General features: G+C 36.8%; 1 protein-coding gene across 5 annotated transcripts in view; it reads right to left on the reverse strand.

The window, feature by feature from the left end:
- The window catches only part of igf2bp3 (insulin-like growth factor 2 mRNA binding protein 3), a 29,819-nt gene that overhangs the window by 6,861 nt on the left and 889 nt on the right, over positions 1 to 22,069 (reverse strand). For all 5 annotated transcript variants that reach the window (XM_084130833.1, XM_084130834.1, XM_084130835.1 and 2 more), the window contains exons 2-10: positions 21,342 to 21,402; positions 14,568 to 14,616; positions 7,360 to 7,411; positions 7,193 to 7,256; positions 5,905 to 6,183; positions 4,871 to 5,005; positions 4,350 to 4,472; positions 1,455 to 1,590; positions 1,230 to 1,364 (exon numbers count right to left, since the gene is read on the reverse strand). In XM_084130833.1, coding sequence (XP_083986959.1) covers positions 1,230 to 1,364; positions 1,455 to 1,590; positions 4,350 to 4,472; positions 4,871 to 5,005; positions 5,905 to 6,183; positions 7,193 to 7,256; positions 7,360 to 7,411; positions 14,568 to 14,616; positions 21,342 to 21,402 — 1,034 coding nt within the window. The remainder of the gene's footprint in view (positions 1 to 1,229; positions 1,365 to 1,454; positions 1,591 to 4,349; positions 4,473 to 4,870; positions 5,006 to 5,904; positions 6,184 to 7,192; positions 7,257 to 7,359; positions 7,412 to 14,567; positions 14,617 to 21,341; positions 21,403 to 22,069) is intronic.

Here is a 22,069-nt window from a genome sequence, read left to right on the forward strand (position 1 = left end):
GATCAAAAATATAGGCAGTGGCATGAATTGTTACGCAAAGTTTGTCACCTTCTTCATAGCCTCCCTCTGCAACTCACTCTGGCATGCTGGGTATCAGCTTCTGGGCCAAAACCTACCACAGATCCAAAATTGCTATGTACCGGTAATGATCTTCAAGCCACTTCATTACCACTGTTGTCTTCTTGCTCAAACATGCTGCAAAATGCACGGATCACCAAATTGCTTCTGGATCATTGGGAGAAGTTGTTCTTGCTGGACATTTTGATTCCATTCTTTATTCATGGCAGTGTTTTTGGGCATACTTGTGAGAGAGCACGATTCCTTGGATGAAAAGCAACCCCACCCATGGATGGTTTCATGATGCTTCACTGTTGGCGCAACACGACTCATGGCTTCTTTTCTGCCCTTTTTGACACCAAGCCATTGTCCAAAAGTCTTCTTCATACCCACCTGCTGCCAATATTGAGAAAGCTCTTCACTGGCGGTAATGTCTAGTACTTGTTCACACTTTCCCCATGTACTGATGATATTAGTGAAAATAAGTTAGCTGGTCATTTTGTGCCAGGGCCAAAAATATGAAATAATGAAATTTGGGTTTTGTCAGTGTTAATTTCTTTGGCCAATGAGGCCTTTTTGCACATGATCACTCTGCACAATAATCTAGAAACAATGTGAATCAACACCACAACAACTTAAGCAGCAAACAAAGGAAAACTATTTATGTCACCGCCAATAATTTGTCCACGGCTGTAGGCGCCAACTGTACATATTGCCGTTACATACGTAAATAGCGGTGTCAAAAGTACAGACTCCGGAACCAAGTCGGTACTGAAGTTTTAAAAATGTGACTGAGCGCTGTTGAGCGGAATCGGAAACACCTCTGATTGCCCATTGTGTTCAAACGCTCATCAAATATGTCTGTGATTGGCTACAATGATCAACGCTTCAAAAACATGTTGTATATATACACACACACATTAATGATGATCTTCACCTAGCGCTTGCACAGATCCACACAGAGCGTTTGAAAGCAGGCGTCTATCAGTGGACTGGTCCGCTCAACAGCGCTCAAAGTGTCACATTTTTTAAATTTTAGTACCGACTTGGTACCAAAGTCAGCACTTTTGACAACACTATACGTACATTAACACGCTCTCAACTTGCATAAGTGTACACCAAACATACATCTCTCACACACAAATACAGACAATTATAGCTAATTTTGTTACCCCAAAAGATTGATAGCCAGCTTGAGCCCCTGCCGGAGGTCCTGATACCACAGAGGGTGACATCCCTCCACCCGCTGCACCGGGAAAAATACCCAACGCGTTTAGATTGAGCCCTGGAATCAGGTTAGATTGTAGCTAGAGGAATAAAAGGGCAGATATTTTGTTGTCGTGCTGTATGCAGTCTCATATGAAAATGAATCCATAATGATATCATTGCAGACTTACATGCATGGCGGCTACATCATTCTCATAGGACTCGCGGATTTTCTTCATGACTTCTTCTTCTGCTTTTGAGCAAGCATCTAATGTACCCTTAACAGTAATGGTGCGCTCTGGGTTATACAAGGTCAGATCCTGCAGACTAGGATTGGAGGGATATGGAAAGAAAGATAAAGAAACATGAAGTAGCTCTGTTAATACAAATATATGCTAAAGAAATCTAGTGTTACATTAACTAAAACTATTAAAAATATTTGATCGTAGAAATAAAGCTGAAGAATTTTTTTTTTTAAATTAATCTAATATGTGTATATATATATATATATATATATAGTGAGGAAAATAAGTATTTGAACACCCTGCTATTTTGCAAGTTCTCCCACTTAGAAATCATGGAGGGGTCTGAAATTGTCATCGTAGGTGCATGTCCACTGTGAGAGACAATCTAAAAAAAATAAATCCAGAAATCACAATGTATGATTTTTTAACTATTTATTTGTATGATACAGCTGCAAATAAGTATTTGAACACCTGAGAAAATCAATGTTAATATTTGGTACAGTAGCCTTTGTTTGCAATTACAGAGGTCAAACGTTTCCTGTAGTTTTTCACCAGGTTTGCACACACTGCAGGAGGGATTTTGGCCCACTCCTCCACACAGATCTTCTCTAGATCAGTCAGGTTTCTGGGCTGTCGCTGAGAAACACGGAGTTTGAGCTCCCTCTAAAGATTCTCTATTGGGTTTAGGTCTGGAGACTGGCTAGGCCACGCCAGAACCTTGATATGCTTCTTACAGAGCCACTCCTTGGTTATCCTGGCTGTGTGCTTCGGGTCATTGTCATGTTGGAAGACCCAGCCTCGACCCATCTTCAATGCTCTAACTGAAGGAAGGAGGTTGTTCCCCAAAATCTCGCAATACATGGCCCCGGTCATCCTCTCCTTAATACAGTGCAGTCGCCCTGTCCCATGTGCAGAAAAACACCCCCAAAGCATGATGCTACCACCCCCATGCTTCACAGTAGGGATGGTGTTCTTGGGATGGTACTCATCATTCTTCTTCCTCCAAACACGTTTAGTGGAATTATGACCAAAAAGTTCTATTTTGGTCTCATCTGACCACATGACTTTCTCCCATGACTCCTCTGGATCATCCAAATGGTCATTGGCAAACTTAAGACGGGCCTTGACATGTGCTGGTTTAAGCAGGGGAACCTTCCGTGCCATGCATGATTTCAAACCATGACGTCTTAGTGTATTACCAACAGTAACCTTGGAAACGGTGGTCCCAGCTCTTTTCAGGTCATTGACCAGCTCCTCCCGTGTAGTTCTGGGCTGATTTCTCACCTTTCTTAGGATCATTGAGACCCCACGAGGTGAGATCTTGCATGGAGCCCCAGTCCGAGGGAGACTGACAGTCATGTTTAGCTTCTTCCATTTTCTAATGATTGCTCCAACAGTGGACCTTTTTTCACCAAGCTGCTTGGCAATTTCCCCGTAGCCCTTTCCAGCCTTGTGGAGGTGTACAATTTTGTCTCTAGTGTCTTTGGACAGCTCTTTGGTCTTGGCCATGTTAGTAGTTGGATTCTTACTGATTGTATGGGGTGGACAGGTGTCTTTATGCAGCTAACGACCTCAAACAGGTGCATCTAATTTGGGATAATAAAGGAGTGGAGGTGGACATTTTAAAGGCAGACTAACAGGTCTTTGAGGGTCAGAATTCTAGCTGATAGACAGGTGTTCAAATACTTATTTGCAGCTGTATCATACAAATAAATAGTTAAAAATCATATATTGTGATTTCTTGATTTTTTTTTTTTAGATTATGTCTCTCACAGTGGACATGCACCTACGATGACAATTTCAGACCCCTCCATGATTTCCAAGTGGGAGAACTTGCAAAATAGCAGGGTGTTCAAATACTTATTTTCCTCACACTAATTAATTATATATATATATATATATATATATATATATATATATATATATATATATAAATTAATTAGTGTGAGGAAAATAAGTATTTGAACACCCTGCTATTTTGCAAGTGATATATATATACACACACACACACACACACACACATATACACACACACGTATACATATATACTGTATACATATATTTATTTTATACATTTATACATATACGAATAAATAAATTAGAAAAATTACCAATATTGCCATGGCTTAAGTTAAATTAGTACTAAAATGACCAAAACTAATAAAGCCAAATATAAATGACAAATGCACAAAATTACTGGGAAAAAAAAGAACAAAAAAGAGAAAATAAAAGCCAATTCAAAATATCAATAAATCCTATAATAGTATCTAATTAATACTAAAATAACACTAAAGATAACCAGTAGAAGCAAAGCGAAAACACACCAAGTTAAGTCCTTTGGTAAAGTGGCATAGACGGAGTCATCAACCTTAGACATGTGTGCCAAAAGAGGCAACCAGTCACACACGAGTGATAAAAGTGAGAAAGAGGCATAATTTAGTAATATATAATAATAAAATAATAAAAACCTAAATCCCCTCACATTTGAAGGTCAAACTACCACTTGAAGTAACAGTCCTCATTATTATGCAGCCTACATTATTTAGTAATATGCTGGATGGAATCCAAACACTCCAACTGAACTGTGCAGCATGGATAAACCCACTGGACAAGTTAAATGCATATTCAGTGGGTCACACAGTGTATATCTGAGAATGTTGCCTCGAGCAAAGTTTTAAAACAATGATCTCTGCAGAATAAATGACATCTTCGGAAGTTTGTATGGTACCGAATAAAGATTCAACCCAGTGTACATGATTTATTCATGTCATGGTGCATGCTGGGAAACATAACCAAGCAAACAGACCTCAAGGTATAAAGTATAAAAATAAAAATACTTACGGTGAGATTGTGATCTTTGTGTCAGTATCTTGTTCAATTTTCTTCAAGTTGCGTCCCTCCTTTCCAATCAGACGGCCGACAAAATTATTATGAGCCAGAATCTTTAGAGGGATTTCCTCAGTGCTGTGTATATGGAGGGTATAATGGGTTTAATGTGACTAAATGTGCAACATTGAGTGTAAATGACTATAGTTGTGTCCCACATGATACACTGTACACAATGTACTTATGCACTATGTACTTAACAGTGTAGTGTATGAATTCTATATGGATATTTTGTCATTCTCCCTCCGCTATGTAATTAAAGCTGCAACTTTTCTGTCAATTTAGTGCATCATCCGGGGATTTAAAGTGCACTTTTGGGAATTTTCAGTGAGAACTACTCGCACTATTTACACTACAAAACGTCATAGAATAGTGCACAAGTACACAAATTGGGACCAAGTTTGTGTAACAGTGTAGTATGACATACAAAAAGGGATCAACAGAAACAGAATGACAGAGTTTGTATATCATCGCACATTTTAGTGTCAATTGCCTCTTTCTGCATGATCTCCATGATGTTTCGACAGGCAGAACTGCATCCCTCTGGAGTGGAGTGAACAGTGATGGGCTTCTCCGCTGCCCCTGCATTCTCCTTACGATGGATATCAATCCTGTGTGCACATACACAATATGTTATCAACTTGTTAGAGCAGTCTGACCAACGCTGGGTTCCCATCCCAAACGCAAGGATGTATTAAATAGACCGAAGGTGACAGGTAAAGACATTCATAACGTTACAAAAGATTTCCATTTAAAACAAATACAGTTCTTTTGAACTTCTATTCAAAAGAATACTGAAAAAAAAAGTCTTACGATTTCCACAAAAAAGTAGTTTTTCAACGTTGATAAGAAATGTTACCTGAGTATAGCATATTAGAATGATTTCTGAAGGATCATGTGGCAATGAAGACTTGAGTAATAGTTGCAGAAAATTCAGTTTTGCCATGACAGAATTATTATTATTTTTTATATATACATTAACATGAAAAGATATGACTTGGATATTAATTTTGAGCAACATATACTGTTAAAAAAAATAATAATTCTTACCAACCCCAAACGTTTGATTGGTATTGTAAGTACATTTGCACAATCGGAAACCATTAAAATCATTTGTACATCATCTACAGAGCTGGGAATTTGAAAACTGGTTGTAAAATGGGCCAATATTTTTTTCTAACCACTTAAGTTGTACATAATTACGCATCAAGCAGTGGTTACACTTTTTAAACAAACTTTTCAAAAACAGTCTTTAATGCATCAATTTGGAGAGTGATTTTATAATTTTATTAAATACATTGATTTTATTTAATCAAATTCTTCAATCATCGAGAATACAACTTTGATCAGTTCGATTTCATTAAATCCAATATTGCAAAAGATTTTAATAAACTGGTATATAGAGCAAATAGGCTCAGTGTTGAGTGTAAATGTTGTAATGTTAATATGTGGTACTTGTGCGCATTGTGAAACGGGACTGTTTACAAGTACGTACACAGAGCATTCTTACTTTGAGTGAGTCTGCTTGGTTATGTTGCGGATGGTAGCACCTTCCTTGCCAATAATAGCTCCTACAAACTGGGTGGGCACCAACATGCGTAGAGGCACGTCTGACTGTAGTTTAGGTCTCGCGCCCAGATTGGGAGAGCCTTGACGAGGCGGTCCGCGTGAGTTGAAACCTCTCCTGCCGCCCACGGCAGGGGTATCTGCTGTAGCCGTCTCATCTGGGATATAGGAAACCTTTAGTGCGTAGTTCTCCATAAGGAAGCCATTTAATTTGTCCAATGCTCTGGAAAAGTGAGCGCAGAGGAAACATTAACTTACTAACGAGAACAGATCTTTTTATTAAAGAACTCATTTTTAAAAATCATGTTTCATTTAGAAGTTATATTTCAGTGAAAGGACCAAAGCAATGATGGATGAACAACGCTACTTTTATAAACAAACATCCCACTTTTATGTGTGGGATATTATGCTTAGTTGAATAAAAAAAATAAAACTGGGCCTCATTAATGAATGCAATTCTGCATTTCAGCAAAATATTGATTATATTATTGCATAAACACATTTGAAAAATGTAAAAAGTTTTTGGTTTAACTATCCCTTTAAACAGATTGGCTCTTGCTGATTTGGAACAAATTAAAATAGTACAAGTATAAAAAACAACTGCTGAAAATAAGATAGGCCTCATTTATAAGAGCATTTAGTAAATATACATAATTCAATTTTTGCAACAGTTTATACAAAAATAGTTTTAATGAACATTCCATGAATGAGGCCCAGTGTTTTGCAAAACTATTTTTTATTCAATATTGGCCATTTTCGGGGAATAGCCCTGGCGACTGAGACAAAGGGCATGAAATCTGCTTTTCAGCTTTCTTCTCAAACAGGACACATGTAAAACGTATGCTCTTCAACTCCCCATCGGTTTCGCTTAAGGCTTAGACATGATGTAATGCCAGAGCCCTTTAAAGCCACCAAATCTTTCATTGACATCTACTAGCGGATGGTAACAGGAACTCCCTATTGTGTGCAAACAATTGCAGAAGATTCTTTTATCCAAGCCTTTCCATTCATTTACCAGAGGCTTCTTCACCAACCCCTGTGACCGCTCTGCAGTTCAACTAATCAAACAGTAGGTGGCACTGAATGAGTTATTATAATTGCTGAATAAATCCCAATAGCAGTGCATGTGTAACCGACAGTCTCACATTTCACTGCGAGACGTGGGACAGAGATGCACTGGAGGGGGTGGGGTGGTGACCGAGTCGGCCGAATCCGAGGCAGATGATACTCACTCTCTGGCTTGGTCCTTGGCGGCATATCGCACATTGACTACAGCAGTCTCCGTGTCAGTGTTGACTGAAGATGGAATAGAAAGGAGGAAGACAGAAGGGGAGAGAATTAACTAATCTTTTAATATATGAATTACTAAAGTAACAATCTGCTGAAGAGCACATCCTACCTTGTTCACAGCTCTCCACTGTGCCGTACTGGGCTAACAACCCGTCCAAAACCTGTTGGTGAAGACAAGAAACAAACCTTCAGAATAAGATTAATGGTGTAAGAGACTGGAGGTAGAACTCCAAGAAATAACCAAATAGTCTAAGTAATGGGGTCAAAAATATTGAACGGTTGAAGTTAAGAGTTGACCCAAAAACCATTTACTCACCCAAACCGGCATGACTTTTTCTTCTGTGTCAGAAGAAATGGTTGCTTCTGAACCATTTTTAGTTTTTTAAAACAAAAACAAACAAAAAAGCCATTAGCTTTTGTGTTGCTCAGAAGAAAGTCACACAGGTTTGGAACAGATGAGGGAGTGTAAATGACAACATACATTTTCTTCAATATACATAGTCACTGCAGTTAATGAAACAAAGTAACAATAGATCTTTCATAATGCGATGTTAATCTGAAATTTAACGGATTATCGAAATGGAAAAGGAACTTTGTATGCATCAGTTGGCTTAGATTAAGGGGTTAAAGTGGAATAAATGGGATATATGATTGGAAAAGTCCAGCATACATCACTAGAGCGAAGTCTGTTTTAACTGGAATGTCCAGTTGTGACAAACTACCTTTTTTTTTTTTTTTAAACACCCACACGGATAAATTGTTCACATTAAGATCTATAACATGCATTCTGAAAATAAATAGGGTGATTTTTCATTTCATGTTGACTTTAAGCAGTTTGCCTCTTAATGATTTGAAGGGGTCTTGACCAAAGATTTGAACTCAAAAGCACACTTATGGTATCTTATACTTTAAAAAAATAATATCCTCTCCAAATAAATAAATAGCACTGTTTTACACCTCATTTGCCACAGTTCTTCGCTTCTACCACTCCTGCTCTTAAGGAGGCGTGCAGGCAAACACTGAACATGGGTAAAAGGAAGCCTACAGGCTTTCACATACACCAGCCCCCTATACGTCACACATAATGCCCCAAACCACCGCCACTTCCCTTCTCCATTACAAGCAGTCCTATTGGTTGGCGTGTGCATTACTATGGAATTCCCAGCAGCCATTGTGCATCTCTAGTCATTGGCTACATAACCAGTCAGTCATTGAGTCCAGGCCAATAAGACGACGCTTCCTTCAGTCGGGTGAAAGAGGAAGGGGGTGTGGTTGGCTTTCAGACAACATGCAGTGAGGGGAAAGGTGGGAGGGGGGGGGAGTGGGGTTGATCTACACATTCTGGGCGTCCGCACATGGAGCAGGCCTGTAGCTAGACGGGGCAGCAGGTTAAAATCCAGCCCCGGCTAAGCTCGCCTGAGCTTGGTCACACAGCAAAATGCACATCCCCAAAGCTACGCCATCACAGATAACACACACACACACACACACACACACTCCAAGATCTCAACATGTGCCCACAGTAACAAGACAATACACATACCTTCTAACTGAACACAAATGGCAGGTCAAATTCAAAGAAAAGCAAAGGGAGAGATTAAATAACTAAATCTCGCTTAAGTAGGTACTTGACATTTTTGCAGCCTGACATCATGTGACTGCCGATTCATTTTGAGCTGAAATAAGAGATGGAAATTTAATGCACTATAAATTAAGTAAGTGTATTTGCAAGTGCATGGGAAATAAAACAATTAGACAAGGTCCAATTTTTTTTTGTTAACTTTTGGTTCATGCCAAGTTGATACACCTATCTGAATATAAATACAGCATATCCAACTAAATGCTTGTGGTTTTAAAAATAGTACATCCGAAATTCTCTCAAATTATTTATTGAGATGTACTGCTGAAAAAGTACTCTTTTTGTACTTTTAAAATAATAAAATGCTTTTATTCAGCAAGGATAATTAAATTGATCAAGTGATAGTAAAGACAAATATATACACACTTCAAACAATAAAAAAAAAAGAAAAAAAAAGTTTCTTCAGCAACAAATTAGCATATAAAATTAATTTCTGAAGGATCATGGAACAATGTGGACTGAATGTCTGTCAAAAACTCAGCTTTGCCACTAGAGAAATAAAGTACATTTTAAATAATATGAAAAGTTATTTAAAATTGTAATAATGTTGCACAATATTACTGTATTTCGTTTAAATAAATGCAGCCTTGGTAAGCATAAGAGAGAAAAAAAAAATTGAACTTCTGAACAGTACACTAAAATAATGACTCTTCTTATCTAGCTTTCTTTCACAAATGGACTACAGGCTAAAATAAATAAATAAAGTGAGCCTTTATGACCTTTACAATTGACTTAATCTGCCAAACTGAGAGGCTAATTCACCATGGGTTCCTTCTGGAATTTATGGCTTTTTAGCATAGCGGTTTCAGTTTGTTTTGTTTTTTCTCAAAAAAAAAAAAAAAAAAAAAAAGGTCTGTGATAAACATCACTTTAAAAGACTCATGCTTTGTTCCAAAACAAATGACAATCATACTTCAAAAGTGAATTTTAAAGCATTTACTACATAGTTGATTTTTATTATTATTTTTTTTTAGTACATTTCTTGCAGTATTACATAAGTTACAACATAGGGATTTACAATGGTTCGCTTTGTCAAGCACAGAAACTCACATACTTGCGGTAGTCGTAGCAACTTATAGAACAAAACGTGAAGGTATCTACAAGTCTTAAAGTCACTGGAAATTCCCAAGGAAGCCCATGGTTCAAATGATCATTGTCTTCCGGGTTAATGGACTACAAACAGATTAGTATTATCCAGCAACAGAGCTTAACGCCACAAGGCAAAACCTGAGTAGACATGATTCATCAGATGGATCATAAATACTTCAGCAGAATTCTGCTGCAGAAAACCTAGTATATCAGGATGACGCAAAATTTACACAAGTTTCATTTTGATATTTTATATACACGTTTAACATTAAAGGTGTTATTTACAGTGCTAACAGCCCCCCCCAACAAATTTCTCAAATTCAGACCTAACTGCTTAAAACGTACAGAATGCATACAAAAGTTTTGCAGATTACATCAGCCTTGTAAATAGATACTTTTTAATAAGTTGACAACATCCCATTCACTTTACTGATAGATTGTTAAAGAATTCCATCAATTCAATTCCAACCATTTGCATACTGAATTGTGATTGTAAGAAAACCAGTCTGTGTGCCTATTATCTATTCAGGGAAGACATCATATTTCATTTTTCACATATGAGACAATGAGGCCACGAGGAGTTAAAGTCTGCTATATCGGTGTATTGATCAAAACACACACACACACACCCCCCCACACACACAGGTGACAAACTCTGGAATATATTAATACATACATGTTTAATTATAATAATTAAACTGGTTTAAATGGTCAATGTTCTATAATCCATTTAAGAAACATTTCCCCCAGAATGTTCTCTTAAGAGAATACATCATTCTTACTGTCTTCTCTTAATGTCTTCTACCTGAGTATGGATCATAGCTACTTCAACACGAAAAGGAAACAGAAAGCATGTGGCCATTTAAATAGGAGATTTTTTACACAGCTGTGCAAAGAAATTGAAACTAAATTCAGAGGTAATAATGAAACACTTTTAAAAGTTGAACTGTTTTGACATGGTATTAAAATTAAAAATGCTAGGGAGAGAAAAACAAACAAACTCACTTACACACCAATTAGTTTCTGTTCTCAGTCTACACCAGACACAATTACGTACAACAATATCAGAGAAAAGTGGTTCTTAAGTCGAATAAAACACTGTTCAAGTTTTACAGCATCTTTTAGGAACCTTTAGACAAAAATATTAAGATAAAAAAAAAAATATTAACCCTAAAGACTACTATATCAATTTCTAAGGCCTCGATTCAGCATAATCACAATTTCGCTGAAACACCTGTTGTTCACAATCTACTACATGCCTTATGATTGATAGTTTATACTTCATCACATGAAGGTGTTTATTTTCTTTTACTTGATAATGCAAGTGATGTTTTACAGTGAAATCTTTACAGATTTTTATAAAGTATACGCAAGAATAAATTTACTTTAAAAACACATACTGGACTTAAGCAACTCCAGTTTACTTGATTACTCTTACAACCAACCATAAAAAACCCCCACTATTTAAAGAAAGATACATCAGGCTTTTGAGGACTGTTTCTTTGTACATTTGCCCCACAATAAAAAAAATACGGAGCTTTGATCATAAAACTAACCATTTAAATATCTTGAGTTTATTAAAATGAATGCCATGTTAGCATCAGGGCTATTTATATGACAAACACAAGGTAAACAATCCATGCCATTTAAAATACTATATTGAACATTTCAACTTGACAATGTTTTCTGGTAGCATCATAAAAATTACAGTCCAACAGAATATGTTTACCAGTCAAAGGAACATGACAAGAGTCAAAGGAGGAGCTTCGCCTTTCGATAGAAAACCAAATGCGAGTCTTGAGTTACCCTTTCAAGATGACTTAGTCAGGTCTTTTTATCCTGGGCTTTCTTTATTTTTTTTACATTTTTTTAAAAATATTAATTCTATTCTATCTGCCACTTGTTAGTGACATATAAGCTAATTAATGGTCTGGATTCAGAAGGTGGTATTTGATATTTCCAGGTCAAGCACTTCCCTGGCAGCCACGTCCCAGAACCCAGAAAAATATCAAATTAAAGTTTTCCTTCTGTAAAAGCTCTAGTTTAGATAAAATTTCAATCTCAAAGTGGTCAGTCTTTATGGATTCAAGAGCTTTAAGACAAGACATTGAGTCGGAGGCAATTAAACAGACCCTTGACCCTTCTCAATATTTTCTAGAACCAACAACAACGCTCGAGTCTGAGCTGTGAAGATAGAGCTTCGGTCCGGAATATGAATACCAATACCATATTGTTGATCCCCCATTACTGTTGCTGCAGATACACTGCATTCCCTGATGGATCAAAGACCAATAACAGTTCTATGTAGTGGAAGTGAACCTAAAGAAAGTAAGACATATTATTGGAAGATATAAAATGACAACTGATATATGCACTTTTTGCAAGTAGTCTGCTATATAGATAAATATCTAATTGATTTACATTTACAAGCTATCAGAATTTAATCTTTTTGGACATTAAAGATATATATATATATATATATATATATATATATATATATATATATATATATATATATATATATATATATATATATATATATATATATATATATATATATATATATATATATATATATATATATATATATATATATATATATATATATATATATATATATATATATGCGCAACTGCATATTGCCTACAAATTTAATATTTTTGCTCAGTCTGGACCTCTGCTTCTTTCCTCGAGTATGAAGTCCATATTCTACGATCATACAATGAGAGCCATAAAAGCCTAACATATCAATTCAATTATGATACTCCAAACATGCTTTTTTAAAACTAATATTTTTGCCTATAGGTGCAATAAACTATTACAATACTTTGTTTTTCATACTTTTCATATATGAGGCTTTTCAGGTTTACTTACATCAACATAATTCATAATATTGTCAAGGAACACTTTAAGTAATCATGATCGATACATATTGATATAGCCTTTAAATCGGTCACAACACTTCATATATTATAGCTGTTTTACTGTGACTGCAAACAATCCCAGTAGACTTTATTTACTCATTTTACCTGTAATAAAATATGCAAAAGGACTGCTGCAAACAAGAATAAGTGATGCTAATGATACAGTGTGCAGTGATTATGCAGTAATTATTCTTACATTTGATTATTCAATTTCTGTACGTCTTACTTGAATGCTTCTGATAAATAGATGTAAATGAAAAAAAGTAAAGCACTGTTTATTTACTTTTTTCTTATATTGTTTTAGCTCTACTGCTTGTTTTTTGCATATTTGTTCTTATTTCTATTAAAATAAAAAGTTAATGAGAATTGGGAAAAGATACATTATGAAGCGCCGAGAATCATTTTATAATCTAATTGTTATTCTCCAAACCATAATTGGTTCAGGAGGCAAGTGAAGATTCACACCTCTTATATTATTATTATAATAATAATAATAATAATAATAATAATAATCATTAACCATTAGCAGGTTTTGCACAAACATACATACAGCAGTTCTATTAAAAGCTTATTATATTGAGTTGGCTAGGGAAAAAAAATAAACCACACACACCGAAAGCTCCCTATGTTGCTGACTAAATCTATGATGGAAATCACAGCTAGTCGCCATTTTAATTGTAGTTATTGTCGACTCTGTTTCTTTAAATCATTACATTTAATCCAACATCAAAGAGGCAATGACCTACTACTGTAATAATACATTTAAATGAAACTGGTAGTTGAGAAGCCCCCTACCCAGCACCCCCAAAAGCTGGGGAAACAACGCAGTTTTGAATCTGAACTGATTCCTATGATCAGAGCACTTTTGTAGACTTCTGTAAGGCTATGTTCACGAGCAGCCATGTAAACTTGCAAGAATGGAGCGAGAAAGAGGGATACGCAAAACGAGCATGTCATGCACGCTTTCAAAGGGTCAGTGAGATCTTGTCTCAAGCTCAGATGAGAAGCAGGAGGGCAAAGAGCAGAGTACTGAACCGTACTGATCACTTCTACAGATAGTTTGATCTGATAAGTGAAAGACAAGAATAATGGGTTAGTAGGTGTAAAGGGGATTTTTTTTTAACTGAACATCATATGCTTTTACTAGATCTGTTCTAGACTGGCACCCACACTATGCTAATCAAGAAAAGCCAGATAATACCCATCCATCTTGTGAGATAACGGCACAAAATCAGGATTTTTTTTAATGCCAAGTATTTTAGATCCAAATCTTTTTTCAAAGCAATTTTTGTAACTCTACATCACATGACGAGGCTTCCCAGAGCTCAAACCTCACTCACAAGTCACACACCTCTAAAACGAACATACACAACAGGCTACTTCACAAAAAGCCGTTTGAAACATTGATTAATATGAAGGATACATATGAAGGATAATTACTTAAAACACAAGGCCCAAGATGTCAAATTCTAGGACATTACTCAGGAGGGCTGCTGGCTTAAATAATAGTGTTGCTGAGGTGTGGTGGTGAGCCGGCAAGTCACAGTATGGCTTCAACACCACACCTCATACAAGCCCCTTCACCTCGGAGGAGGAGGAGGAGAAAATGGAAAAAAAAAAGAAAAAGAGAGAGAGAGAAAGAGAGAGAGAGCGCGCGTCACTTACTTCCCACTGCATGTGAGGGGGGATATTCCTGATCTGCAGCTTGCAGCTCCTGAAAAAAAAAGGAAAAAAAGAGAGGGGTCATTGTAATACAATAAAAATAAAAATTGAAACTTGCACTCTGAAATAGGCTTTTTTCCCCCTACAAATCAATGTAGTAATTGTCAATTTCTATACATTTTCCATTTCTTAGTTGAGACTTGTCACCAGAAGTCCTTCCACTTCCCACTTTGGTTTCCACGAAAGGAAATTACTGGTAAATTAAAGCTAGATTGTGTCCAATCAAACAGCCTCTCTAACACAGCAAACAGCAAATAGAAAATGGGTTTGATCTTGAAAAAAATTAGGTTTATTTAAGCTACATAATCTCCCATAGATGGAGTTTTAGTAATTCTAAAGACCTCAGTTTCAATATGTAGACCTGCAAACACCAATGTATTGCAAATACATGCATTAGCTGTTCCTTCATAACTCAAAGAAATTATCTGACAATATGGTACATGTAATTGGAGATTAGGGATCCAGTTAGGGGCAATATTAGCAAACATAAGTAACTCATCAGACAAGAGGGAAGCAAGCTAGTGGTTTTGTGAGCCATTGATACCAAGATAGCAAAAAGACATACTGGAGTCCATCAACTGGAACAAACACAACCTGGGATTTGTTGTATTAGGAAACAAAGATACTTAACGTAAACCAGTCTCCTACTACAACTGAGTCTGGAATTGGGGTTTATAAATCAAGATAATTGATACAGAAAGGTTGCCCATCCTTCTCATGGAACGATATGTGAAGGAGGTAATCAGCTAGAGTGTAGAAAATGGTGAAAGTCCAACGACTTAAGTGTACATATCAGTTGGTTTTTAAGTACATTACAGCCACAGAAAGGGAACAGTAAACCTGTTCAAATAGGTAGAAAAGGCTCAGGCCTTTTAAAAGGCTTTTTGACAGTGGTTTCCTTTAAAACTCATTTAATACAGTCACCTTGAAGTCTCCGAAAGTCTCAATCAATCATCTCAAAGGTCCCTAGCTTTTCGTAAAGCAGCATGAAAACTTAAACAATGGTAAAAATCTCTTACCAATGTCTGAACACCTTGCTGACTCATGTATCTCGATTTAAACACCCTTAGTCAAGATAATTCTAGTTATTATTTAACATGTACATGTTCAGAGCCAGATGTGTTTTAATTATCCTCCAGTTGTAGATGCAATTGATTTTGCATATATAGCAGACTGATAAAACCTGACTATACAAGATGTCATTATGTCTGAGATGTTTGGCATATTGCCACATGCCTTGATTTCACAAACGCTGACATAATTAGATAACGTAGGGTGAACTTAAAGGTGAACTTAAAGGTGGTTTTATATAATGGACAAGCTTGATTCAAACATTATACCATAGGTCAGGGTTCCCCAAATCTTGGCCTAGAGAGTTTAGCTCCAACCCTGATCAAACACACCTTAGAAAGCTAATCAAGTTCTTCAGGATCACTAGGAAACAAAAAGTTAAATAAAAAAAATAAAAAGATCACAGGCAGGTGAGTTTGATCTAAACTCTGCAGGGTTTTTTTTTTGTTTAAGAAATTCAAAACAGCACACTGTCTACAATACCAACTGGTCAGAGACTACAACCAAATCCATTATGAATCAACTATTTTGTCAATAATGTGAAGAATGTGTCAGTTAACTTTTGAGGAAGACACCTGTAGCAGTCAAGAACCCTGACAAGGTATTTAATGTTTACATTACTACGAGTACAAAGACAACTTGGCTACAATCCTAATATAAACTGCACAAATGAATTATTCCATGGAGAAAAAAAAAAAAGAAAAAAAAAGATACTGATGGCCTACACTTTCTTCAGATTCATTTAGAAATGACAGCATTTCTCAGATTTATACAGAGCCAGTAAATGTCAGTTGGCACTGTAAAATCAATTTTAATGGTGGTATAGATTTTAAAGACCAGTACTTTTATTTTAATATAGGTTTCAATAATAATGTGTATGTTTTGGTGTAGCGATTGTGAAAGATCTATAACCGGCCACTTGACTTTACACGGCTCCAAAGTTCACGGTCTGTATACTTGCGTATTTACACACTAACATTAACAAGAACAGAATGTACAGAGGACATGGGAACAAACAAGCCTCTACCTGAACAGGTAGACACACTCCCTCTCTCAAACACACACGTTTTACACATGTACATAGACTGGGGCCTAAATAGTAATAATAGGGGACTCGCAGGACACTGGTGTTCAAGAAACTGACCCACCATAATAGAGTAATCAATGTCGATGCACATAGGTGCTTAAAGCAAACAGTGTGCATCAACAGTTTTGATGGCTTTATAAACTCAATGGTTGATCGGGATTATTTACTTAGTGTATTGTGCTCTAATTACTGGCTATCGAAATGTCAGCTTTCACCTCCCTAAAAGACAGTAAACCACCACCACAAAAAAAAAAACAAAAAAAAAAAAACATCTTGTGCAAGTTGTTTTAATGACAGTGAAAAAACAGATGGAGGATCTTGTTTTAACAGCAATGTCTTTGCTGCAAAAAAAAAAGTTAAGAATTGAGCAGTTTTCAAGCTGAATTTATGATTATTCATTTAGACAAAAAAAAAAAAGAAAGGGAAAACTAAAAATTTGCATATTTTCTCCATTTCCTGTCATGTAGATTGTACAGTTACAAATTTAAATAGCACTACATTACCATGTAAATAATTCAGGACTTTGTAGCAACTAAATACAAACTCAAAATGGTCATACCATAATGCTTCTGCAAATTGGAACAAGCTTGGATATAATATTTGGACATACACTGCCACCATTAACTCCTGCAACAATTTTTGACCTTTTAATTTGTTGTTTTACCTTGAAATTGACAAGTTCAAATACTCACTGACACATTAACTCTTAAACTTAAAGCATGTTAAAAAAAAACTAGACCGTCTACCCTAGCTTTGTAACGCTAAATGGAGTAAGGCCTAGAGATGAAGTTGTGCATGGTGTAAGGGACATTTGCACTCATGAAGAGTGTACATGTCAAGAGGGGAACAATCACTGGGAGTCATCTCAGGAATGATCAAAATGCATCACAACTTGCATTTAACATCTGTGTGATTCCTGGACATGTTTTCCCCAGCGTGTCTGTGGTGTGAAAAAATCCAAGGCAGCGCAATCCAAATTTGATTTTTGTAACCAGTGAGGCAAAAATACCACAGGTAGTTCAGGGCTTATGCTAACATCTAACAGGGAAAAGCTCCTATAGAGAAAACAAACTGATATAAAAAATAATTTTGAGCTTAAAGTCATGGGTTAAGAGTGATACTACACACACAACACGAGAAGCTGTCCATGCTTCACTTAAAATCCACTGTGGCTGTAAGCTCTGACAGAATTACGTAACCTAAAACAGCAATATACACATTCAATATTTTAAATTTAAAAAACTTAGTTCATACAATCATATCAAAATTAAATCTACTAAAAAGGAACAGACACAAAGAAAACATTAGCACTCAACTGAATGAACAGAGACATATGCAGGACTAGAGAAGGGGGGGGGGGGGGGGGGGAGCCAAGGCCAACAGTATAGCATTAACTGGGGTGAGTGAATTTAAAAAAAAAAAGAAGGAAAAAAAAAACCAAATGCCATTTCGTAAGCCTTTACGTTCACTTAAAACCAACTTTAGCGGAAAGTACAGCCGTACGACATTCCAGGTTTGACATACGAATTAAACACTTCCCTTTTCTTTTCAGGAATTTGGTGGGATTGGTGTGCTTTTCCAGTCCAGGTCTGCATTCCAGTGGGAATGCATTATGGAATGTTCTCCTACGGCAGATTAAGCTATAGGAGCAAGAGGGGAGTGAGTGAGTGTGTGTGTGTGTGTGTGTGTGTGTGTGTTTGTGTTGGGGGTTAAGACGGGGGTGGGGTGTTAGTGCCCCATTTCAGGGTAACAAACTCTCTCTACCCCAGGGGGTGGGGTCTGGTTACCATGGTAACATGTTAGCCTACAGACAAGAAAGGAAAGAAGGGTTGGGGGATTGGTTGTGACGTAAAGGAAGTAGAGGGCATCTTCATTTACTTCAAAATCCAACGGACATGCAACAACTGTCTCTGTGTGTACACGTGTAAGAACATACATAGCACAATGGGGGGATTGGGGTAGACGTCCCAACACAAACACTCCTGGAGGAACCAGGAAACATGGCTGCATATCATTCACAAGCCCGTGACTCCATCACAAGAACCCAAAATTCTGTCTGAATCAAGACACTTCAATATTTAGGTTTTATACTCACTAGTTCATAAGAGTAAAAAGACAAGAAAAAAAGAGAACATTTCAACCATAGTTGATATTGCATAAGTTAAACAAAATAAAATAGAAAATACAATTGATAAAATTACCACCAAATTCATTAGCACAAAGAAATAAAATAAAATAGCAGCTACACATTGTGTGACTTGAAATACCAAAGTAGGGGAGGGTTTTCAACCATACACCAATTAAATAGAACTTTTTATGCTGTAAGGGACACTTTACATTATATTACTGAAACCAATTTTTTTGTGTGTGTACATTTTAGCATTTTTTTTTAACCAAAGTAAAAAGAAAGCCAAATATCTAGGAATAGTTTCTTCCCAACTTGCAAACGTTATAGAATTTTTTTTTTTTAGTAACATTAAGAATAGCAAATTTCAGCACTGTAATATTTATTAAATACAATAAAAAGACCACACAAAGCTTAAAAAAATTTCCACACACAACAGAGTATCTGTTCTAGCTGAAGACCCTTTTCCCCCACTCTCTTTTCCAGTTGGGGCCCCCCTTCAAGCCCCCCCCCACACACACACACACGTGTGCATGCACACACACACATACAGCGCAAGCTCTGAGTGAAAACGGCTATGCTAGTAATCAAGAGGAAGCTACAAAATGAAAGATGGCGTATGAAACTAAACTTTTAAAGGCCAATGGGTTGTCCATGCAGACCCCCGCTAAGCTCACGTTGTACACACAAGACTGGTTAAAGTCTGACTGGTCATCATGTTGTTATGTATGAAACATTTTAACTATGCTACAAAATTACAATTCTGAATTAAAAGGAAAAAAATAAAATAATCCAGCCTAAATGTTGAGGTGAATAATACTGAATATTTACATAATTAAGTCCCATGTACATACAGCCTTGTACACACGTTGCCACCCTGACCACACTAAAGCTCCCAGAAAACGGCTCCATAGCATGCACAGCACCCCTTGACACACACACACACGAGAGAGAGCTAAGGGGCCAAACTTTACCCAAATCTTATGTTTTGTGTGTGTGTGTAAAGGTGGGCAGGGCCTAAGCCGAGACTCGTATGATAGAATGCAAGATCACTCCCATCATGCATTTCACTATACTTAACTCTCATTGGTTCGCAGTTCAAATCAACTTTACATACACAACCTCTGACCTGGTCCTATCAGCAAGTAGGCTATAGCACATGTGCAGCACACACACAATGAGCATTACACACTTAAATGATAGTTTTTCTATAATTTACACACAAAACTCAGCATATTAAGCCATAGTTTGACACACGGTTAGTGGATAAAAATTAAATGGCAACCAAACGGCTTGCATGTCACCAACATTTAACATTAGCTGTTCCACCTTAAAATTTAAAAGAAATTAACTTAACATGCGTTTAACCAGTACGAGAAAAAAAATCTAAATAAAGTAATCAAACACTCCGTAGCATTTATTTGAATTAAACGTTTTAAACGCTTAAAATGCAACGTCTTTAATTAAACAATTATAAATGTAGGCTATATCGCGTAAAATCTGTGTGTAAACTGCGTTGATTTTTGCCTGAGCAATCAATATTAAAAACACTGCACGCTAGTTATTAATAAAAACACAGTAGCTACGCCAAGGAATTGTGTAGCCTTATTATATACGTAGCTCGGACGTATATTGAAAATAAGGGGAATATTCATTATAGCCTAGGCTAGCTATAGTGTCGTTACGTCAACTTGATTAAAATAAAACGGCAACCCAATCGTACACGGTTGGTATATAGTGCTTTGTGGGTTAGCCTACACCGGGTCTTAGTAGTTACAGTTCCTGTGAAACCACAAACCAGTTTTGTGACAAGACCTCGACCCTTGCAGTCCACACGCGCTGAGGAGTCCATCTCGTGCCTGAGCAGCGCGAGGAGGGGAAGAGGGGGCGGAAGCACTGAGTGAGCGGCATGACTGAATAGTAGTTTCTTCTTAAATGGACGCCACTGCAAGCATGACTCCATTAATGCACATTCATGTGCGGTCTTATTTTTACGTTTGTGTTCTCACGTTGGACACCGTGCTACGTTCCTTGCTACATTTGGTCAAGGCCTAAAGGCCCAGTAATATGTGAACTCAGCACATCAAGGGCCTCTGATTTGTTACAAAAACCCACATTCCTCACGCTGGCATGGAGGTTCAACCAGTAGCTTACACACCTTATTTTGTTACTAAACACACCGGCAGATTTACATTTAATGCAGATGCATGAAACACCGTCACCACCCTAATAATGCATTTAGCTCGCAAATAACAGTTTGAATGATCATATTAACGAAAACAAATCAAATTAGTCATTTGAAAGAATAAAAACAAGAATCCCCATTTAAAAGCAGGGCTACAGTGGACAGAAATTTAGAGGTATTAATTCAAAACAAAAACGTGGATTCAATTTCAACGTAGATGAAATTGCGAAATTTACAAATGAATCTTACCTTTGTCGTTTAGGGACAGAGTGCTCCACTTCTAAGACTTTTCCGTGGAGTTCTACTTTCCCTGAAAAATATTAATTGTATTTTAATAAATCACATTCTTATTTCAAACAAAATGTCTATTATGTGTCAAATGTTTACAATGTACTAAAGTGCAAAAAAAATTAAATTCCTATTTATGTTACGTGTACAGAAACTACACTGACATGTAGGCCTACTAAATTTCCACGACATCTTAAAGCAAAATAGGTTTTTAATTTTTTTTTTTTTTTCATGGATACAAATTCCCAGAGGTTAAACATGGAAGGCAAATTTGCCCCACGCTTGCGCTAAGGCCTCAGCCACGAGCAGCGAGACACTGACTTGTTTTTAGAAAAATCACGAAAATGTCCACTGACTTATACGTTCCATTTACAGCAAATATTGCAGCCTTTACACAATTTACACTCATCCCAAACATAATCAACCCATATTCTGGAGACGAGGGGAGTAGTCGAAAGGCCTACAAGCCACCAATGCAACCCAACCACCTGGTGTTCTAGAGCAGCTAGCGATAAAAGTGATACAATTTTACAATGGCAAAGTTCGAAGACGACCAATTCTGAGTAACACTTCAGTTCACATTCAGAAAGTGCTCCACGAGCTGCGAGCTGCGTTTAAAAACCACACCAAACATGAAGACAATTTTAATTCAAATAAATAATATGTGCAACCACTCGCCACTTGGACAC

The sequence above is a fragment of the Abramis brama genome, assembly GCF_963993115.1.
Source record: "Abramis brama genome assembly, chromosome: 12".
Lineage (NCBI taxonomy): Eukaryota > Metazoa > Chordata > Actinopteri > Cypriniformes > Leuciscidae > Abramis > Abramis brama.